Source organism: Anarrhichthys ocellatus, unplaced genomic scaffold (assembly GCF_004355925.1).
Source record: "Anarrhichthys ocellatus isolate YVR2014 unplaced genomic scaffold, GSC_Weel_1.0 scaffold38, whole genome shotgun sequence".
NCBI classification, from domain to species: Eukaryota; Metazoa; Chordata; class Actinopteri; order Perciformes; family Anarhichadidae; genus Anarrhichthys; species Anarrhichthys ocellatus.
In genome coordinates, this window is record NW_022280068.1 from 1,349,186 (window position 1) to 1,372,852 (window position 23,667).

General features: G+C 41.5%; 1 protein-coding gene across 1 annotated transcript in view; it reads right to left on the reverse strand.

Moving 5' to 3' along the window:
• The window catches only part of LOC116394200 (sarcoplasmic/endoplasmic reticulum calcium ATPase 2), a 24,893-nt gene extending 1,416 nt beyond the window's left edge, over positions 1-23,477 (reverse strand). Inside the window, exons 1-24 of the mRNA XM_031867098.1 lie at positions 23,077-23,477; positions 21,150-21,269; positions 19,938-19,955; positions 19,723-19,805; positions 19,439-19,543; positions 18,254-18,392; positions 11,846-12,012; positions 10,840-10,995; positions 10,609-10,750; positions 10,142-10,308; positions 8,886-8,974; positions 8,615-8,717; positions 8,350-8,481; positions 7,994-8,119; positions 6,822-7,043; positions 6,514-6,625; positions 5,696-5,928; positions 5,384-5,604; positions 5,073-5,275; positions 4,851-4,936; positions 3,797-3,930; positions 3,480-3,597; positions 3,255-3,389; positions 1-2,570 (exon numbers count right to left, since the gene is read on the reverse strand). The exon at positions 1-2,570 is cut by the window's left edge and continues 1,416 nt beyond it. Of these exons, the coding sequence (XP_031722958.1) occupies positions 2,388-2,570; positions 3,255-3,389; positions 3,480-3,597; positions 3,797-3,930; positions 4,851-4,936; positions 5,073-5,275; positions 5,384-5,604; positions 5,696-5,928; positions 6,514-6,625; positions 6,822-7,043; positions 7,994-8,119; positions 8,350-8,481; positions 8,615-8,717; positions 8,886-8,974; positions 10,142-10,308; positions 10,609-10,750; positions 10,840-10,995; positions 11,846-12,012; positions 18,254-18,392; positions 19,439-19,543; positions 19,723-19,805; positions 19,938-19,955; positions 21,150-21,267 (3,192 nt within the window). The 5' untranslated portion in view covers positions 21,268-21,269; positions 23,077-23,477 and the 3' untranslated portion in view covers positions 1-2,387. The remainder of the gene's footprint in view (positions 2,571-3,254; positions 3,390-3,479; positions 3,598-3,796; positions 3,931-4,850; positions 4,937-5,072; positions 5,276-5,383; positions 5,605-5,695; positions 5,929-6,513; positions 6,626-6,821; positions 7,044-7,993; positions 8,120-8,349; positions 8,482-8,614; positions 8,718-8,885; positions 8,975-10,141; positions 10,309-10,608; positions 10,751-10,839; positions 10,996-11,845; positions 12,013-18,253; positions 18,393-19,438; positions 19,544-19,722; positions 19,806-19,937; positions 19,956-21,149; positions 21,270-23,076) is intronic.
• Between the last annotated feature and the right edge of the window lie 190 nt (positions 23,478-23,667).

Genomic DNA, 23,667 nt, shown 5'->3' on the forward strand with positions numbered 1-23,667 from the left:
ATACGTTTACATACATGTCGCAGTGTAAACGTGAATTCGGTGTCAGTAACAATCAACAGAAAGACAAAGAAGGATACTGAACTGTAGATGTATCAGAATGATGCTATGAGGAGCTGCAATCACACTTGTGGACATGAACCCTTTTACAACCTGTAGACACCCAGCTGTACATGTACACACACACGTTAAGGAGAGACTCTACAGGCAACAACATTGTTTTCATGCACACTCAATTTTGAGAATTTGGTCTAGTTTTAGAAATTCTATAACTAAAAACATGGTGAAATTATGTTTTATTCATGGCTATCGACAGTATCTTCAGATTTATGGATTGATACAAAAGATATCTAATATTCCATCTGTAAAAACCTTTGACTCGAAAACAAGCGCTGTGAACTTGGCTTTATCCAGTGTTCACATTTATGTTCTGTAAATTAGCAAGTTTATGCCTCACTCGCATATCCAAACATTGACTTTCAAAAAACCTTTAATACAAAAAGTAACTGTCTTAATGCGAGTAATCAACTGGGGAAGATTCATGGTGATATTTATTGGTTCAATGTTTTACCCTATTCAACTGTAGTGTCTCCTCTTATGCCCACATTCTGCAGGAAATGATGTGTTCCTGCAGAATCCAACAGTCACAGTTTGGACTCGTGTTATAAATGTGTGTGACGTGCGCCGACATGCATGTAATGGTCTGCCAACAGTCTTCCCTCTCAGGTAAATGCTTCTCTTAGTCTCATGTACAGTATCTACAAGGAAGGTCCAACAATAATGTGGCTGGATATCTTTGCATCGCAGCATAAAGACTGTTGCAGTGGCCGGTTGGGGTATTCTATTGTACATCTAGTCGTCTGGCCTGATCGCCTGTTACGAACAACAAATTATTACTGGTGAATTACAGTGTGGCCGTAAAGCTGGAGAGTGTGAGTGTGAGTGTGTGTGTGTTTGATTTGAGACCAATCAGCACTGCTCTCCTTCTTCTATCTGATGCACTCATTTTTCAAGCAGACATCTAAAAGGTGCAACATGTAGCATTCAACCAGTGTATAGCCTCAAACAGAAACGTATTGGGAGTCACGGGTCCAAAAGGAGTTAATACGTAGTAAAGCCTGTGTGTCATAGGAAATGTATTTTCTATCAAAATCATTTCTAAACTACACTTCGACACGCTTGACAGACATGACAGTAGCTTACTGGTGTGCACATGTATTACTGAAAGTTGTTTCTGTATCTGCTACTCTTCAATTTGATTTAAATGAATCCAATAGTTTTAAACAGTGCATGGCTTTAGTGTCCACTTCAAATATTATGATGCAAATATAAGTCTAATATTAAGAATTAAATGCAGAAATGGTCAAATATTGGTTCGGCTGGTCTGGCCACAACAAACTTTAGTCCACTGCAATGAGGGCATGTATTTGCAGTTTTCTTAAACGCATGAAAACAAGCTAAAAATAGATGACTCCTTCCCACTGTGTTTTCTGGTCAGTCAAGTTCAATGTCATGAACACAAATAATAAAGCAGCATAGCTTTTATGGCTGAGAAGACAAAGACGGAAAGGAGTGTAAATTAGCGAGCGTGTCCACTCGGGTGTCATGTTTCCATCACTGCCGATTGGAGCTGGAGCCGATAAATATCTTTGAGTACTGCAGAGACATTTGTCCTGGGGCTGAAGGCCGATTGTAACCTTTCCTACCGAGGACAAAAGCCAGATGTTGGTCTTTTGTCCAGTGGGAAAGGGGCTATTGACATTTCTTAACTTTTATTGGTGTATTCTGATTTAGTGAAGGGACTAGTTGGAAGCTAGCAAGTCAAAATTGCCAAAGGTTGTATAAATAGCTGGTGCAACCATAGAAATAGATGCAACCTGTGACAGGCCAGTGCTGCTGGGAACCATTAATGATTACATTGAGTGTCCCTAACACAAAAACGGGTTATAGCATGCTAACATGCTAATGATTATCATGTAAACGGTAGTATTTTAGAATCCAAAGGTTAGCATTAAAGTACAGCTGAAGCAATCTCATGTCAGAGACATATTTCACTCTTGGCCCAGGTGTTGGACAGACAAACTGGGCCTAGGCCCTCCTAACTCATTGCAGTACAGTCTAAGTGAGCTATGGGATTCAGATGAAATGCTACACATAGCACCTTTTAGCATTAAGGAGGAGGTGGTCTTTCCTTCTTGGTGTTATCTGATTGTCTGTTGGCTTAATATTTCACTCTTTATCTCTTACATTCTTGTATATCATCTCTGCTTGTTTCTTTCTCCCCTCACCTCACCCGTACACACCCAATCCTCTGCATCCTATTCCAACAGTCCTTTAGATGGTCTCTTTCTTCTCTCCCCCCACAGTCCGCCCATCCTCTCGTTCTTCCATCACTCCCAGAAGATGTTGGTGATGTCAGAGTCCAGGCTGAAGATCCAGATCAGTAGCGGAGCAGAGATCAGAACGAACGACCAGGACACGCCCTTCAGTGACTGGTGCAGCCTTCTCATCATGGCCCCGACCAATCCCGTGCTAGCCCCCATCTGCCGCTGCTCCTCTTCCTCTTCCAGAGTCTTTTGAGAGATGGATTGGAACAGAGGAAAGAGTTAGGCACAGACCACTTTGAGATACGAATACCACGGCTGCACATCAAAGGGTAACTTTGGTATTGTTCACGTGGACAATTATTATGTTTTTGTGTCTCAGTGACTGATGATGACAACAGCTCTTGAAACTGTTCCAGTATTGAGCAACAGTGCTGCAGTCACCGGCCTGCAAAGGCACTTACATGCTGTCAATGTAAGATTACGTCTACTACACGTTCTGGTCTTTGCCACTGACAGACTCAGGTTGTTATTAGAAGTGTCAACATTATAGAAGAGAGCATACAGAGGAGGAGACGGGAAATCTCGTTCTGAAGTCTCGTGAGAGGTAACTTGTTGCCGGAAGATGTCAGTGAGAGCTGGAGAGAGGAGAGCCAGTGTTGTCAGAGTTTGATATGTTTGAGTACAGAAAGCGTAGCTTAGTGATCTGAGCCGGTCAGCGGCAACAACAAGCACGTTTAGTAAACGTAGCGTTACATTGTCGCTGCACAATTGCCCTCAAAGTTACAACTCTCTCGCTGGATACTGGACCAGTTACACAAACTCTTGTCTTCATCAGTCAGTTAGAGACAAAAACATGAAAGAATAGGGTCCAGGTTAAATACTACCGAAGTTCCCCTTTAACTGAAGCACTGTCAGGGCATGTCTTCTGACCTGGATCTGGCTTCCTGGCTCAATGAAGTTGCGGGCCAGGAACTTCAGAGCCTCGTCCATGAAGATGACAGGAAGTGACATCTTCAACACCACCACCCATTGAGGCCACGACAGAGGGCGTATCTGGAAAACCATCTGCAGACGGAGAGAATGGAGGATATTTCAGCCCTGGGTCGATAAGAGGTGTCAGCGAACAGATGTATGACTCGTGCATGCACCACTTACCGGCAGGGGGTCGACATATAGAATGAGGAAGTGTAGAGCCATGGACAGACAGATGGCCCCCACCAGCCAGGGGTTTGACCAGGGAGGCATTTTCACCAGGGACTGGTTCTCTGACAGACTGGACAGCACAGCAACAGAAGAAAGACATTCTGTTTGCTCTGTGACTTTTCACATTACAAACATCTGTATCCTGGATCTACGGCCTTCAAACGCCAAACCAGAGCATACAGGGGGAATATATCACAATGACACGGGGTTGTTTCATAACATGACAGGACATGAGCTTTAGTGTGTGGGTGTGTTTGGTTTATTCTTACCTGTTCAAGGCGTTGCACATCTCTATGGTAACCAGGACAGACAGGGCCATAGTCATTGGATAAGGAGACTCAAAGACTGAACACTGCACACCAGCAAACTCAACGTGGCCGTCCCTGCACTGAAGGTAGTGGGACTGTGGAGGAAACAAATGTGAAAATGACATTCTTCCTACTTACCTGGCATCCTTTTGTGCAGTGATTATCCTACAAGTGCACATCTCCTAAACAGAGTCTGACCGATACATGGCCAATATGATCAGCTCTATCACAATCAGCATAGTAACAAGAAATTACAAAAGTATTGAGTTTGAGGGGATTCTCCATCGGAGAGATACTTCTTTAATGCTCAGCACGTATCTTGGTCACACGCTCTTCAAACCACATTTCAGCATTGGCCTCCCCCAACTGTTGTGTAGCCTTTAAAGGGATAATTCAAACCCAAAAGGACCATTTGTACATCAATGACTCACCCCTTTTACATTGAATTCTTGAAGAAAACGTAGCTTTTCTCTCACGCCACCACGGTAAACGAAGAATAAAATATTTCTTTAAGCCTGAATAAACACCAACACGCTCCATAGAGCTGAGGGCAGACTTTTACATTTTATACTCTTATATGAATTTATTCTGTCTTTTAAAATCATTTTACTTTATTACTACTTACTATACTTTATTCTCCTCGTGCCTGACTACTCAGGTATTGAAGCGACACAGGAATTGAAAATATTACACACAGAGCAGCTGAAACTCGGGTCATAAACCATTAGGTCTGTAGTTTTTAACCTATTCTAAATAAGCAGTTGTCAATATTATCAATAACAAATATAAGCTGTTTTTAATTGTTTGTATCTTCTACCTACAGTTGATAGTTGGAGATCATGGAGCTACACTCTTTTTGACCGTGTAATGTGATGGTTTTGATTACCATGTAATAACATGTTCATGGTCACAAGAAGGTTTCAACTGCTCACCCCTTTTGTGTTATCACCACAGTGGACCCATTCAACTACACTATGTCTGAAAGAAGTGATGGGGAGATACTGCGTGTGTTTACCAGTTGATAGAAGGAAAGCTTCGGTCCGTCGTGGGCTGCCATGAACCACCAGGCAGCAGCTCCGACAGTCGCAGCGCCCACATAACCTGCACATAAGGGTGGTAAGTAGCGGTTTGGTTTGTAACCTGTAGGTAAGATGCTGTGATGATGATATCTGCAGATTGATTTTTGTGTATGTGGTGGTGATTGATGAGGCCATTCTGTTCCAGGCTCACGACTCACATCCGACGATGAGGTAGCGGCAGAACAACCAGCTGGAGATCAAAGGCTCTTTGGGGGAGCGTGGGGGGCGGGACATGATGTCCAGATCTGGAGGGTTGAAGCCCAGAGCCGTTGCTGGGAAACCGTCGGTGACGAGGTTGACCCATAGCAGTTGGACTGGGATCAGTGCTTCAGGCATGCCCAATGCGGCTGTCAGGAAAATACTGAGGAGGAGGGAAGGACAGATGGAAGAGAAGGTAACAGTGAGAGGCCCACATGATCCATAAACTGAATGTTAGTACACCACATTTTCGGCATCCACTTATACTAACCAGACCACCTCTCCTATGTTGGAGGAGATCAGGTATCTGATGAACTGTTTCATGTTGTTGTAAATGGCCCTGCCCTCCTCCACTGCAGCCACGATGGTGGAGAAGTTGTCATCAGCCAGGATCATCTCAGAGGCTGACTTTGCCACCGCTGTGCCGCTGCCCATAGCGATGCCGATCTCCGCCTTCTTTAATGCAGGCGCGTCGTTCACCCCGTCACCTGTCTGAGTCATGAGAGGGGGGATGAAGGAGGGCTGTTATACTGTTTATCAACGCGTCTATGATTCTACTTCAGGTACGAGAAGGTGCTCTCACCATGGCAGTGATGTCATCGAGGCTCTGCAGGTACTCCACAATGCGACTCTTGTGTGCCGGTTCCACCCGGGCAAAGCATCTTGCCGTCCTGCAGGCCTGACGCTGCAGGTGAGGCGGCAGCTCGTCAAACTCCCGCCCAGTCAGGCCCCCGATAACGCCCTCCTGCTCCTCTTCCTGCTCCGTGATGATGCCCACCCTCCGACAGATAGACAGGGCTGTCCCTTTGTTGTCACCTGGAGAGAAAAACGGAAAGTTACGAAGTGTTCGATTGACGCTCGTGAGGTGTGATTTATGATAAAGTTTACAAACGGTTAAAGACATCACATTTCAGTCTTGTAAATATAGTTTGGTGTATACCCAATGAAAACAGGAAGTTGGCTGAGAGGTAATAGATCATTCTTAAAACTGTAAATGCTCCCCTGAAAGCTTACCCCAGAAGTAACAAAGTTTTGAGCGTCTCTAAAACAGATAAATAACAATCAGCATTTCTAATGCTGCAATGAATGAATGATAAAAGAAACACATCAAATCTACAAAGTCCTGTCATCAGTCATTTGAAATGTGTGTGCTCTGCCCCGGTTAGTGCGGCTGACTTGATCTTTTGTCTATAATGTGCGTAACATGATTGATCTGTATGGTGAGAGTGTTTATTGTGTATGGCTAGTGATAGCAACAGTTAACCATTAATACCGAGAACATTTTGTGTACAGATTTTAGGGATACAAAGCACTTGAAGATACGCCAAGAAATGACATCACAAAAGGTAAAAAGCTGTGTTTTTGCACACATAACGTGTACATCTAGATGTGTGGTGATACCTGTGATCATGATGACTCTTATGCCAGCCTGCCGACACATTCGGACGGCGCTAAGCACCTCTTTCCTGGGGGGGTCCAACATGCCCACACAGCCCACAAAGGTCAGGTCGGTCTAGGCAGAGGAGACATGGAGGGAAGGCGTGGGGGACAAAAGTTCACTCATTTAGTTAGAGCCACTGGTGAAGACAAGAGGACAGTCGCTTGCTCCCATTCAGCAGACAAATAATGATTCTGTATCTTAACTTCCTTCTTTTAAAAGTGATACAGATACATTGTTTAGTTTCTTAAGAACATTTCATCATCATCACCTCATAGTCACCAAAGACAGCTGAGTTCTCCAGGTTGAGGCTTTTGATGTCAGGGGGCGTGTCCCTGGTTGCCATGGCGAGGCAACGCAGCATGTCTCGGCCCGATCCCCATTCCCTCACAGTGGACAGGATCTGCTCTCGAACCGCCGGGCTCAAAAGCACACGAGAAGAACCGCTGACCCGGATGTAATTACAGCGCTCCAACACGCTCTCTGGAGCACCCTGAGAGAGACGGGGAGGAAGAAGACACGTCTCTTTACTCCCCTAAATAGGCTGGAACAATACATCCTGAACACGTTTGGTGTTAAAGTAAACACGGTGCGTATCTTTGCCCTAAAGGAGTATTTAGATAAACACAAGAGGAATAATCCACACATTTTTCATGTTTTATTGATGCCTCTGAGACTTTTGATTGTATTAATCATGAAAAATGATTTATCAAATCATATCAAAGAGGGGTTCCTATGGGGTTTTCTGGTATGCTCACCAGACGATGCGAGTTCAATTTACATGGATTATCTATCATGCAGCTATGGATGTGGAACAGGGTGCATGGCTGGCAACTCTCATTAACCACCTTATTTATGCAGGCAATAGTGATATGTTCCTAATATGGTATAGATCAGGGGTCACTAATAGGCGGACCCAGATGCTGTCCTATCCGGAACCGGACGTATAACTGATGGATAATTGAGAATTATACATTTTGGCGGAGCGCTTCATTTTAACCTGCGCAGCTTTTCTAGCCTTTACAGCACTCGGTCAGCAGTCCAGGAAATACACCGACCAATTAAATGCATTGTAAATCATCTCACATGACGCTACTCAGCCAATCAAATACGTGTATTCTGAAATGCATCATGAGCCAAGTGATATTTGCATACAGACAGGGGAGAGACGAGACGGGAAGGGAGATGGGAGAGAGAACATACCCACTCTAATCTGAACTGAGGGTTAGGGTTAGGATGTAGAGATTGTTTATTATAAAGTTGACTGAGACCGTTGTGATGTGAAATAGATTGACTGAAATATTCAATATAATCTAATGAAAGAGGACATCTGACACATGACTAAAATGTTTGAGTTGTGGTCAAATAAAACTATATCAAAATTACTAAAATGTGACTGGAAATTGAATGCAGGCACTGGATAACTAGTGGTGTGGAACACACCTTGACAAACATCTTGGCTCCAGAGGAAGACCTGGTGAGTTTATTGGATGAACAGAAGACAGACATAGACTTCCTGTCTCTGGAAAACTCCAACGTCAACTCCTTCCTCATCAGCTGCTTAATCACCTGAAAACAAGCAGTAAAAAACAAATAGCACAATTCAGTGAGCTTTTTTGCCAGAACATACAGAAATTGCGCCAGCAATTTCTTTAACTTTACAGATCTCTCTCTCTCTCTCTCTCTCTCTCTCTCTCTCACACTCTCTCTCTCTCACTCTCTCTCTCTCTCTCACTCTCTCTCTCTCTCTCTCACTCTCTCTCACACTCTCACTCTCTCACTCTCTCACTCTCACTTACGGAGCAGCACGCTGTAGCTCTCTCAGCGGGGCTAATTCCTATCAGGTCAGTGTCGAACACGTTCATTTTCTCCACCAGACAGCAGAGAGCGGTCTCTGTTGCCTCCCCAACCTTCTCATACACACCCTTGGCCTGGAACATACAAACACACACAGAAGGGACAGAGGTTAAAGTATGCTGCTGATGATATTTGTGGGAACACACATTCAGTTGGGAATGTTCCGGCACCATATACGGTAAAATCTATCGAGCAGTCCTGTCTTACCTCATTGTAGTCCAGTGATGAGTCATTGCACAGTGCACAGATGGAGGCCATCTCCACCAGGCCTTCATACAGACTGGGCTTCACCACTGAGTCGTCCTTATAACTGCAAAGACAGAAGGAAATGCCACAGAGGACATAGGGATAAAGAGGGGAAAAGTCGAGGCAATGTATACAAAGTTTAAGAAAAAGGAAGGAGAGATAAATTGTGGGCTCTCATAATCCATAAACTGTCAGGGTTAAGGGTTAAGTGTTAAAGGTTAAAGACACTCACACTTCCCCTTCAGGGGCGTAAGTAGATCCAGTCACTGTGAACTCGTTCAGGCTGCAGCGCTCCCCGGACACACTGTCTACGACAAACAGCTACACACATAGACGGATAATGCAGTAGTTGATTTGTTCAATCATATTAGGAGATCACATCTGAGGTTAGGTCCACATTCCAACAGGCCATTCCACCTCATGAGCCGTAGGTTTTTAAATCAAAACAGACACTTCATCCAGGAAGACTTACTGTGATCAAACAGGACATTCTAAAATGTATGTACCAGCGTTTCAACAAGTTCAATCTTAGACTTGTTATGACCACATGAAATGTAATACCCATTCGTGTTAGTTTTAACATCGTACGCACTGTCCCGGTACGCTCTGTCCTCATTGGGAACAACTGGAAAAAAAGACGCTGGCACTCTGAAAAAGGCTCTACTTGGACACAGGCCCTTACACCTTTTTAGGCCTAAATTTCAGACAATTAAGTTCAAGATTTGTTAAGACCCACACAAACCCTGTGTATCTTATTGTTTAACACCAATGCTACTTCTCACCACTGATGCAAAGGAATTTTTTTTAAATAGTGAAAATGTCTCAAATAGAAGCCTGCTTTCAATTAACATCTGTGGCCAGCAAATAAAGACCGAGTAGAAAATATTTAAGGGAGTTAGTGACATCTTCATCGGTGTAACAGCAGAGTCTGTAGCTTCTCTTTTTAACACTAACTTGACTAATTATTTCCTGTTGCTTTTGATTGGCTGATTTATCATTTGATGTTAAGATGCTGTCGATGAAACTCAACACTTCCTGTAAATGTTTTATGTTAAAAGTAATCCAGCTGTTGTCTGTAGGCTTTTAATGTGAAACTTTCTAGTAGGCTTTCAGTTATACAATACTCCTTAATGTTTATTTTTACCCGGCCTGTATTAGCTACCCACCTTTATTTGACTGCTGAACGCTGCCATAACTATAATACTGGCTTTTATAAAATCATTTACAGTATATCTATTTGTTAAACAGGATGTAAGTGAGCTTTCCTTTGTTAATCCAATGTTAGTATGACAAGCCATTAGATGTTCTTTTGGAAAAGCAAACTACTTTTAATGGATTTCCAAGTTGCCTGCTTATCAGTATGATGTAATCAGTACACTGCATCTTATCAATTGTATGACAGCTAAATGAGGCTGACTGGCCCACAAAGTAAATTTTGACACACGGTGGCTATATCAGTGTGATGTTACATTCCTTCTTCCATCTTACCCTGCAGACTGACATCTGGTTGGTTGTCAGTGTTCCTGTCTTGTCAGAGCAGATAACAGATGTGCAACCCAGCGTCTCCACTGATGGCAGGCTGCGGACGATGGCGTTCTTCCTGGCCATCCTCCTGGTGCCCAGAGCCAGGCAGGTCGTGATGACTGCTGGAAGGCCTGTGAGGAAACACAACAGGTGGACGATGGTGATGAGAAAGCTTCTCCATTCATAAAACATATTGATGCTGTTTGATTAGCTGTGCAGTTAGGGGTGCATTTCAACCTGCTTTGAGAATTACACGCTTTCTTTTTCTCGTAGTTGCACAGGTTTAGTAGCTGCAAAAGCTGCACAATCCTTTTGTGAAATTGCCCCTCAGTGTCTTTAAAAATGACACTTGTAGTTTTTGTAGTAACAAAAGAATTACACATGTTCAAGAAGTGACTTTTCAGCATGGATAGATAGATAAGATGTTCGACCTTCTGGTATGGCTGCTACAGCCAGCGCAACAGCGATCTTGAAATAGTAAACAGCTCCTCTCAGCCAGCTGCCTCCATGGACCGGGTCATTGAAGTGTCCCACATTAATGGCCCACACTGCCACACAGATCACAGTGATGACCTGCAGGTTAAAACAAGACAAGTGTAAGGTTGTAACACAGATGATAAAGTTTGAGTCCAAAGTGACCATTAAAACACACAGGTCCTTGCCTTAGAAAGCTGTTCTCCAAACTGGTCTAGCTTCTTTTGCAGTGGGGTCCTTTCAGGGTCGGTGGCGGCCATCTCATCTCGGATTTTCCCAATCTCTGTCTGCACCCCGGTTGCCACAGCAACCCCGATGGCACGGCCCGCTGCGATGTTGGTACCCTGGACAAAGTTGTGAACTTTACTGTGAAACTCGTTTCCATCATAACAAACTGAGACATAGTAACACACAGTTTCTGTAGTTCAGCAGTGTGAGTGTCATCTGTATGCATCTATTTTATATGCTGCCAAAGCAGACAAAGGGAAATGTGATAAGTGTGCTGATTTCTTTCCCTCCCATGACAGCAGATTTCCTCCACATCAGTGTGAAGCAGCACTCAGAGAAGCACAGCACTGCTCTGAAGGCATTACCGGTTGGAAGAAGTTATTCATTATTAACAGATAGTCGGCTGCCTTAAAAATCGGTTATCGGTTCAAGAAATTGCTTTCAATTTGCATCCCAACTCTGAGCCGATTAAAGCTCTACATCACTGCAACTCGTTTTTCTTAGAGCTGCAGAGCTCATTTTTTAGGTGTTCAGTGACCGCTGCCTCAGTAAGTAAACAATTAATATATTCGACTGAACACTGAGATAATTATTTAAGTAGAGAGGTCATGTACATTTGTACTTTAAGGATAACAAATCCTATGAAGATCAATGAAATAGTGAATTTGTTTGGAACAATTTTCAGCGGCAGATTAATCCACATTTGGTCATCTAGTGAGTTTTTGTGGCAGCAGGTCGGTGTATGTCCAAATAAACTACAGTATGTGTTTTCATGGTAATGAAAGAAAATGTCATCAAGAGCAACAGTGTCGCTCATTGAAATTGACAATAAAAAAATATATAGAATAATTCTATCCTTCAAGTATAAATACTTAAACAATTGGTAGTCCCATGTCTGTCTTTCTCCTGCTTTTATGTTGATTGTATGTGAATTAGGAAAAGACAAATATGGCTGTTGAGACTCACAGAGAAGAGCATGTTCTTCTTGTCCTGGTTGACGGCTCGGGGATCCGGTACAGGGTCTGTGTGTTTGAGCACCGACACAGACTCCCCCGTCAGAATGGACTGGTCCACCCTCAGAGTGGTGGAACAGATGGACGTCAGCCTGATGTCAGCTGGGACCTTATCACCAACTGCAGGGTGTTGGGAACAGAAACAGCAAAACAATCTTAATTTCACTTTTGTAATTAGTTCACATAAGGACAAATGTGGTCTTTGTATTCAATCCTGTCTATGAACTTTGCTTCCCTCACTTAAATAAGCCACAAGAAGTGGGCAAGAGGTGAGCCTCTAGAAATGTAAAAGGTAGCATGACAAACTCTACAGTTAGACATCATCTAATACTTTTATACGATGTAGATAATGAAGCTTAGAGCTGCCTTCCCTCTCCCTCTCCTACTTCCACACCATAAAAGAACAAGCAAGGTACTAATCATCAGCTATGGTTAAATAGCACTCTCTCTGGATGACAAGCATTAAAATGTCCCAGAATACAGACACTGTGGCTTAAACAAGCAAAGCACTTCACTTCTCCCCTTCCCGTCAAAGCTGCAGGTTGTGAACTTGCTCCTCCACGTGCTGCAGCTTCTCTAATAAACAACAGCATGGCTTTCGTAACTAGAGCTACTGTGTGCCAAAGCCAGCTCAAATGAGCAGTGTGGTTGGTAAACTAAAAGCCACCACTGCTCACTGTATCCGTCACATATTGTGGTATGGTATGACATCTTCATTAAAATGGATATACCAGACCGCACCTCCTGAAGTGTCTTTAACATGCAGCGGTGACATTAAGCTTACTTACTTGTCCAAAATGGAAAATTAAGGCCTATTGATGAATAAATTAAATTAACAAAGATTTGGACAATTTGACAAACAAAACTTCTAAAAGTTATCCTTTTACTTTGTTATAGTCATCTATAGTGGTTATTTGCATAAAAACACACAATTCGAATGATTAGGAAATAGTTGTTTTTTTGGCATTAGTAGTTTTAATGATGTATTATAAGCTGCTTAAAGCTAGTGTTAGGAAGAAGAAATGTATATTCATGTGAAAACATCTCCACCAAACAACTGGATTTATTCAAGTTTCTCACCAAAACTACATTTTACAAGATTACATTTGAACACATCATGATAACGTTTTGACGATTTAAACAAATTTGTTGTTTACTATATGGGATCGGTGACTAGAAAACATTATTGACAATCTCCCGGTCATATATTTTGACTGAATATTGGCCCCCAATAGGGATCACATTCATTTTTCACTTACCCAATCACCACAGAGTTTACTTGTCTCAGGTAAACGTTAATGGTGAGCCCTGACCTGCATCCTCTGGTTGCAAAAAGAAGTCTGATTGTATGTAAGTCTATGAGAAAATGACTCTACTTCTCTCTTGATTTATTACCTCAGTAAACATTGTAAACATGAGTTTATGGTCTCAATCTCTAGTTTCAAGTCTTCTTCAATACAGCATGATGTTCATTTAGTAAATGATGGTCCATTTATAGTCAAATAGACCATAAAGCAGGGTATGCTTTAGGGCGGGGCTACAGGTTGCTACCAAAGCGTTGTCCGGTATGAGAGTTCTTCATGTTATACACAGTCTATGGTATATGGCATAACACTGTTGTAAGACATTTTCACTTCCTAAATGCTTTTGCCAAAAAATGTGTCCACGAAACCCTGCAGAACCGTTTACATGTTGAAAATAGTCATCAAATGTCATTAGAATGAAAGTTCTGATACACAAAACAAAACACGCCTCAATGTCTTTTCTGGGCTGGACTAGTATCAGCTGCTCCAACATTTATTTCTTCTGTAATAAAAAGTTCTACGGGCCCTGAAGCTGACCTCAATGGCCTATCTGTCATATATGTGTGTGAACATCAAGAATTGTACAAATAAATAAGAAATGTGTGAAATAGTTTTCTTTTTCAAATACATTGTCCCACAGTCACTCTAAGCAGTAAATAATCAAATTAACGTGGATAAGTACAGTATGGGGATACTTCCTTGTAATCCAGTATACGGACGCTTGTGTCCATTCTTATCTGGTTTGCTAGGTTTTACAGTCAGAAGAGGAAGTTCTGAAACACTTTCATGTATGTTTCCATCATGAAGAGCTTAATATTATGACTTGCACATATCAGTCCTATAGTCATTTTTGTATTGAAATAATTTTTTTTGCTTTTGATTTGGTGGAACATCTTAAAATGTATTCATATTACAGGTACAGAAATGTTCTGTTAATTCATGAGCACATGGACATGTGACAGCATTCCTTAATAAGATCTTCACTAGGATACGAGCCAAAACCTGGCCTATGTGTAACAGAAGTGAAATGTTTCACTTGTTTCCAAAAGAGTTTTCAAGTGGACATCATGTGTTCATGATATTAGGAAACATGTCTGCATCACGCATAAATTAGGACAGATTGCTACACATCAAAGGTTAGCATTCTTTCTCTTGGAAGAGCCTAGCCTTTCATAAACTGTTTACATATGTGAGTGAGTCAGAAGAAGCCAGAGAGAAATGAAGAAAGACACCTGAGCCTTTTGCTTTCTTTCTACATTGACTAGTTAAAGAAACTTATTACGAGATCTATCAAAGAACTACAAGGAAACGTTTGTAGATGTTGGAGAGAGAGAGCACTGAAACATTTTCACTAGAGCAGAAATATTTGTTGTTCACTTGCCACAGAGTTTACTGGTTACGGGTAAGCAGGCAAGTGTTAATGGTGAGCCCTCAACCAGGACAAAACCGAGCTACTGTTCCTCCCGGAGAAGGGTTGCACGCACCGAGAGCTGTCCATCACCATTGATGATACCGTGGTGACGCCAACTCAGACTGCAAGAAATCTGAATGTGACCCTGGATGACCAACTGTCATTCTCAGCAAATATTGCATCGGTTACACGCTCCTGCAGATTCCTGCTCTACAACATCAGGAGGATTCACCCCTTCCTCACTGATGAGACGGCACAGGTGCTCATCCAGTCTCTTGTCATCTCCCGCCTGGACTACTGCAACTCACTACTTGCCGGAGCCCCGGCGTCGGCCATCAGACCTCTGGAGCTTGTCCAGGAAGCTGCAGCTCATCTGGTGTTCAATTGCCCCACGTTCTCCCACACAACTTCCCTTCTCCGTTCTCTACACTGGCTACCTGTAAGAGCTCGCATCCAGTTTAAGACAGGCAATGGTCAATCGCCAAGTCCTGCCCCTCAAGCCCAGACTGACCAATCATAGCATCAGCCAGCTCAGACAGATATCCAGCTCAATTCAATCGACTCTCGTGCAATCATTTCAGATGTTTGGATTTGGAGCTAGTCATGGTTAAACGTTGTGTAATAGGGATACTATTGGTTGGAAGGAGATGTTTCTAAAACTTGATGTTTCTACATAAATACCAGTGGCGGTAACATTAGCATAGTATCTTAGCACATTATTGACTAACGTTAGCACTTCTATGCTACGCTAGCTACTAAAGATATACAGATTTTTTTGTGAATAAGACCTACCCGGCTTTACAGGAACACTTTTGTCTCAAAGCCAGGTGATGTGGTGGTTCACTTTTACACTTTAGTTTCTATCTTTATCTTTTTAACTGGTTGTTGCTGCTGAATAAGTTTGACACCCTGGACCCTTCTGTCTGCTTCTCTAAAATTGTTTTTTAATTGTGAAATGTTAAAATGCCATCAATAAGCACAACGCCACTTAATATGTTGGCAGCTATTTTAGATTTAGTGTGCCTTACTCTTTAGACAAAACTTCTTAATGGTTTAGTCAGATTTTAGTCATTTTTATAGTTTTTGTTTTCATAGTTTTAGTTGAGTCAACAACTCAAAGCCTTTTAGTCGACAAAGTTTACAGTACGTTTAGTAAAAATGTATTCTCTCTTAATTTGTCTGCTACTTTTTAAATTTAGTCCTAGTCCTGTGTCCATTTTTTTAGTCATCATTGGACATTTCAGTAACTGTAGCCAAACTGAATTATCTGATGAAGAACACGGGTTGAATGATTAGGAATACAGTCCTCCTGACTGTGCTCATTAGTGATGCCTGGGTCAGTGTAGTGCCTAACATGCAAAAATATGCATTAATCCACCACCAGAACCCGACCAGAACACTTTATGCATTATAGTAGCACAATTGTCAGGACTGAGGACTGAGACAAGGACAGAGAGGTGTGTGAGTGTTTAGAAGAGAGAGAGTAGGGGGAAGAAAATAAAGTTCTTTAGTTTTTGTTTAACGACGTAGGTGCCGTCTCTTCATAGTCTCATCTTGCTCGTGGAAAACAAGGTCGACGAACATTTTTAGTCACAGTTTTCATTAATTAAATTAACTTTGCAAAAAAATCTGACCAATTTCATTTGCTGTGGAAATCAGAGATGTGGGCAGTGACTCAGAGGTGTGGAGACAGACTACCTCAACAGGTAAGTGACTCAGAAATAAAACATCACAGCTTGTACAAACACAAAGGTTATACTGTTTAGATGTGCCGTTCTGCAGAGAAACCTTTAAGTTGACAAGAATACATTGTAAAATCAGCCCATATTACTAACACAAACTACTAGCAGCTTCATTCCAAAAATGTGCGTCTCTACACAGTAAGTTATATTGTTCACTACATTATGTTTGGCCAAAAAAATTGGAAAAAGAATAGAACTGTGAGTCACATTAAACAGAGCCTCCAGCTCTGATTAGTGTCACCGAGTTCCCATGCTCTGGAAGCCGAATACTTTTACTATAGACAGGACATCACACACACACACTTGTAACCCTGCTTCCTCTCTCTGAACAGCCTGAAATAGCAATGGTATCTGGAGGATTCAACACTTTTCTGACTGGGTCAAGATAAAATCAGTCTGTTACTACAGCTGACTGTGTTCATTCAACCCAGCTGGACTGAGGTTATCTGTCGATACAACCAACCTCAACGTGCTGATTCAAATAAAAAACTCAAAATAAATTCAAAAAGCCAGTGCACCCATTGGACAAGGCCCCATCTTACCAATGGCCTTCTTTGACGACAGAAGAGCAAAGACAGATGTTTTAGGAACAACACCTGGAAGATGCTCAGAGGCACTTAGAGATGTTGATGCTGTTGATGGTTAGATTTTCCACCACCTCCATTTTCACTGGTCACATTGGTGACACATCAGTGGCTTTACAACCTTCACAATCCCCCAAAACAGCCAGAGCACTGAATTAGAGATACACCAATCGATCAGCCGGTTGTCAGCTGATCTGCAGCATGAGTGGTGATCGCCAATGAGTCTCATGTATCTTGATTTTTTGCAGGTCAAATTTGCACATTGTAGTAGTATCGCATGATGGTTTTACATCACAGCCACACACACACACACACACACACACACACACACACACACACACACACACACGCACACACACACACACACACACACACCATGTAGTGAGTGTGGAAGTTCTTCAGCAAGAGTGGAGAAGATAGAGATCACAATATGTAACAACTGCACGTCCAAAACAAGTCGTGCAGGAAAAACCTTCAAAACAAAGGCTTTGGCAACAAGAAGGTCCTGTAACTAAATAGTCAATAGTTGATGTTTTATGATTATTAGGAACATACAATTGAATTTAAATTTTCAATGAAAGAAAATTTACAAAACATAGTTGTGTATGCTGTCAATTATAGTTCTTGGAAAGAAAGAAAATCCGCAAAAATTGCAATCAGTGCATCTCTACACTGAATACTAACGATCTCTACATGAACTTTAACATTGTAAAACACTCCAAGTGGATCAAATGTCACAAGTGTCATTAGCGTACTGTTAAGAAAGGATTTATTCCAGCTTTAATGAATCCATACTACAAAACCTTCGCAGTTTGCTGCGTTGAGATGAACTCCAATCAAATATTTTCCATGACGGCTTTGTGTGCCTCTCACTGAGTTTCCATGACGACAACAGCCAGAGGAGAGGGCAGAGATTAAGATGTTTGCAGGAATGACTAAACAAAGACGCCACCGTGTTATTTCAACCACGTATAAACAACAATGCAGTGTAAATGCATTGTCTTTCCAAGCTCATTGCAGCACTGCAGACACACTGTTAGACAGCACATCAAGTGTGTGTAAAAACATGTTTCCATTACTGATAGCTCCCGTTCATATTCCTGCTTTTTCCCTTCGGACCACCTTATCTCTTTTGAAGAAGCCCGATCAAGTCTCTTTTCCCCCGATCCGATCCAATCCTTTCATACTGAGCATGTGCCGATATCGAGCCCTGATCCAATCCTTCTAATTTTCTGGATAATACACAGTGCACACTTAAAGTACATTTAAGGTAAGAAGTGAAGACAATGCCACCTCTTGTAGTGTTATTTGTCTACTTACCAGCGACCTCCACGATGTCTCCAGGAACAATGTCTCGGGCTCGGACTCTCTGGACGCTCTTCTTGTCCTGTCGGTACACCTTGCCCATCTCTGGCTCGTACTCCTTCAGAGCCTCAATGGCATTCTCTGCATTACGCTCCTGTGGGACACGGAAACATGGAAAGCTTCTATGAGTTTCTTTTAATTAATGGAACAAATGTGCATGGTTGTCCTCATGGAAGGAGTGACAGGTAGCAAGTTATTATAGAACAAGAGACAGTTCTCTGTTTGAGACATGGACATTTTTCAGCAGTGATTCAAAAGTGGGGAATGGTTCATGAACAGTAGAGAAAACACAAGTACACAGACCAGTTATTTCTGTTTGATTCTCACCATCCATGAGAGCATTTCAATACCCATCCAACAGGCTTTAAAAACCTGTGGTGGCCCTGACTGTTAAAACCCAAACTAGGTCAACAGGAAACGCCAGACCAAGTAAGACACAAACACCACAGGAGGAACTACACTGTCCCACATGTAGCCAGTGTCTCTGAAAGGAATTCTGAGAGCGGTTTCTTTTATTCAGCCTTCTATCATTGATATAAGCGGGGTGGACAAAATAATAGGCAAGGAGAGGTTGAAACAAAACCTGAACAATTAGAACGATCACGAAGGGAGGACCTAGTGCCGGTCTGTTGTAGGCATGACAACTAAACAATACGGAAACGCAAAATACTCACCTCAAAACTATTTATGACAGGTTTGAATAAATCTGTGCAGGTAGTGGACCAACTACCAGGATCCTTTTGACCCAGAGCAGCGTGTGTCAGTCTGTTGAATAGCCTAAACTACTGCAAGATATTGTATTGACTTTCCTTTGAGCCAAATGCTCTGAGGGAATTTGACACCAAATAACTTTAGAATATGTCTGTTCCTCACAATGTGTTTGGTTGATGCCTTTATTCACAGGGAGAAAGCTCAGGAAAAATATCGACCTGTTCCAAAACAAATGACGTTGCTTTTTTTCACCATGTAATATTTGCGTTCTGTGAGAAAGAACTCATGACAAGACAACAGTTTGAGAAAATATTTGACGTGCGAAAAATCTCCTGAAGCAGACTGATTACATTTCCTAAACAATCCGGAACAACATTTTAAAAGGTCTTCAATATTGTCAATATACAAAACTTGCACCACATTGTTTACCTGCCACACTCCCACAATAGCATTGGCGATGAGGATGAGGAGGATGACGAAGGGCTCAACAAAGGCTGTGATTGTCCCCTCCCCTTCTTCAAACCAAGCCAGGGTCTACGAGAAAGACAAGATGGACAGAAAGGTGAATTTGCGTTATTAAAACTTGTGTGTGCGTATATAGCCGGGTTAAACTAATGGATCTCTTTACACAACTACACAGTCCATACAAACTTGTACACACTATTACCAGTGCTTGTATATGTGCGTGTGTATGTGTTTGCTCGTTTCCTTACAAAGGAGATGCACGCAGCCAGCAGCAGGATTCGGACCAACAGATCCTCAAACTGTTCCAGGACCAGCTCCCAAAGTGACTTCCCTGCATGAGGACACCAAGGAGCACAATGAGCAAAGAAAGAATCTTTACTCGAGATGAGATACTGATGACCATGGAAGAAACACAAAGACAGAAGAGGATGTAATACAACAGATAGACTGATAGATCGCTCACCTTCTTCAGCTGGCAATTCTGTGAGTAAAGAAAGATTAAAAGATAGAAAGGAGGGAGGGAGGATGGAGAAAAGGAAAAGATGATATCATCATCAACACCGCTACTTGGATTCATAAATGACAGTGCGGAGTAGTGAGCAGTTATTTTTCTTTCCTCAAGCACTTGCAGCATATGATTTTTGCCGCAGCAGGACTTGATTGATAATGTGCTTGCTGATACTTGAACATGATGCAGCTATACAGGACATCTTTTACTGAAAACACAATATATGATGCAGGGCAGCGAAATACTTTGAATGGTGGACCATGCACAGACAGATAGAGGGAGTTAAAAAAGGTGACTGTGTAGTTGTTAACTACACTGCAAGACAACCTTGTGTGCCTTAGAAAATAACTACAACACTAAGCTGTTTAACATTTGATATTACAGTAGTTTACTGGTGTACACACATATTTAAAAAGTATTTCTGTATCTGCTGCTCTAAAATGGGATGAAAATGAATCCAATATATTTTAACCAGTAATAGTGTATTGTCTAGGTGTTCATTTAAAATATTGGCTATTTTGTAGAAATCTGTAAATTAGTAAAGTTAAAACAGGCAGAAATTGCCAAATATTGGCTTGAGGGCCCACTTCAAGATTACGATGCAAATGTAAGATATAAATCTGTCTAATATTAATATGTAACAAACAGAACAGAAATAAATGGAAAAAGATTGGTTCCTGTGCCAAGAGGTTGAGACAGAGATACTTTCACTAAATTTAGTTTAGACTACAACTAGTATTTAAACTAGGATGTGCATTTATTAGAAAGATGCTCAAGCCATATTCTTGTTTAATTTTTTTAAATCCCCAGATATAATCGATGTACTGCAGAATGCACAGAATGCAGCACTGTACAGGAAATGTGTTTCCATGTACACGTTAACTGAACACGTCATCAATACAATGGTAGCAAATGAGAAGCCTTTAACCTGAATGTAGTCTAATGTTGTATGAATATGTATTATATTATGATAATGGTTATCATTGTGTTAGTGGCAGTAGTAGTAATAAGTGTAGTAACTTCATCATCAACATAAACAAAAGATGGATGAAATCCACTGCACACTTTAATTCTCATGAGACTACGGTGAATAGATAGATACTTTATTCAATAGTCCATTTCTTTTGAAGAAATTGAATAAGTGTTTAATGAAAAAAAGGAAAGTACCGTTGGGTCCCCATCTCTCCCTGGTCTTCTTCAGCTGCTCACAGCTCAGACCTGTAGACTCATTGACAATGAAGAAGCCCAAAACCTCCTCCACCGTCTTAGTATGAGTATTATCCATCACTATGGAGGCAGAAGGAGACAGAACACAAGACAATATCAATATCAGCAATAAGCTTCTTCAATACCCGTCAAAGCCTTATTTTAATAACTTACAGGGGCCGTTTGAAACTGGAAGGAAAGCAGTTTGTGTCTAGAATCATCCAGAAAGGTAATATGGGTTTAATACGGCTGACACTTGAAAATGTAAACAGCAAATATCTGTTGCTGTATTCAACATTTTTTAGATTTTACAATTTTCATGACAGGATACCAAATCAGACATGCTACATCAGCAGCATCTTTGAAACCTTTTATCAGAAAGCATTTATGAATATGTTGCTGGGTTTTATGTTTTTTAGCTTTGTTCTATCCTTTGGTATTTTTGTTGTTTATGATCCCTCTGTTCAATTTTTGTATTGCACAAAATGTATTTTATTCTGATGTTATTGTATTGCTGTTTCTGGATTTTATCTGCTGTTTGTTTTCTAGAAAGTACATTGTAACCTTGGTAATTAAAGTGCTAAATAAATTAAGTTCATTATCATCATTATATAAAATACTTTTGAAAATTCAGCAATTATGTCAGACTAATGTTCTTATTAGTCCCTTTTTTCATATCAGATATAGAGCAAAGTGACTGATAAGAGGGCAGTATTTCCGTGTTTCCACTCATGAAAGGTATCCTGCTTCTTCGATGAGTAGAAATGACTCACTGTTACAGCATGAGCTGGCTGGGGAGTCACACATACTGTATAGCCAAGCAACCAGAGAGACCGACAGACGTGGACCATTATCCACAGGGTCTGAGCTGGCTCTGAAAAAACATCATCTCCCTGGGTTGAATCCAATTACACAATATATATGAGTGTGTTTTTAGGATGTAATTCTCTGAAAGGCTACTGGGTCACCTATGTCACTCCAGACTCCATTTTTTTTTTTTTTTAACAATATCACATTGTCTTGCCCATTGACACATCAGAAGTACCAGTTGGACCAAGACCAGAGGCCTGTTAGTTATTAAATGTGTAAACGTTGGTTGACATCTAATGCACCCAGTGGGCTAGTTTTCACACATTTAGAGATTATCAAACGGTAATAAATCATGTGCACGTTATTCTCATGATCTCCATCCACCACTGTGACCGTGTGTAAGCGAGCGGCTTGGAAAAATTAAAAAAAACTTTTTACATTATTTAACGTTACCGGTAGCTTACGTGCTTCATGGTAGATCGTATATACCAAATTTATCACAAGACTCAATAACATGATTCGTCAGGGGCCTAAATCAGGTTGTACGACGTGGACCATACGATTATTAACTCCCGAAAATCACTTATGCCAATATCTGCATCTGCGAAGAACAACGTTGAGCGGCCGCCCCTGCATTGTGCACAGGTCATCATGCTAACAATTGGTTATCAACGACACAAGAATGTTGAGGACACTTCCGGTCATTTGATTAACGTAAGGCATAAAATAGTAAGGGTTAACGTTACACACTTACTAGCTGTTATTACGAGGAGCCTCGCCTGAATTCTGGGTAATATGGACGCATCCATATTTACCCTCGACATAACGGCAAATGTGCAAAGACACTGCTGGTGAGGCTTGCCAGCAATATGAAATGGCTGCACAATGAACTGGTTATACGCGTATACCTTAAGTCAAATGACAGGTGAAATAAGCATTACAGGCTAAAGCCTTCGCGCCACAAGCTAGTAGCTAGCTCGTGAGCTAACTTACATGGACGTCCTGTAGGTGACTAGCTAGCTAGGCAGCTAGCGCTACGTTCTAACGTTAATCCTCAGGAGATGAACAGGTTGCTTACCAGAGTGTAACGTCCGTCCACTGTCACTACCCTTTTAGTAAGACACGGTATATCGCAGCACCATGCGTTTTGGATTGAATTCCCCACAGCAACGAAAAAAGCAGCAACAAATATCTGAAAAAAAATTGGTTTTACAACAGGCTATCTAGCTTAGTTATGCCGTGACAGCTGCTCACATCTCTATTGTAACAATAACGTTATCTAATTCCCGAGTAGTAAAATATTGTCTGTTAAAAAACATTAAGGCTTATTTAAGGCAAATTATTCTCCAAATGTGGTTCAAGACTATTTTATACAGACAGAGTCGTATTATTACTCCTTGTCCTGGCTGCAGGAGTGTCTGTCGGTCACTAATACTCAGCCTACAGGCAACAGCAGCCAATACAAATCAAGCTACCCAATCACAAAATACAGCTTCCGGGCTTAACCTTCAAAGTAAACATTTCTGCTTAAGAAATACTACATGCCGTGATGTAATGTATCGTTGAATTTCAGGACAATGCTTGGTTCAGAGTATTCTCGACCAAAGGATAACTGACAGCTGTATTTGTTCCAATACCAACAGATTTTGGACTTTTATTTTAAATAAAA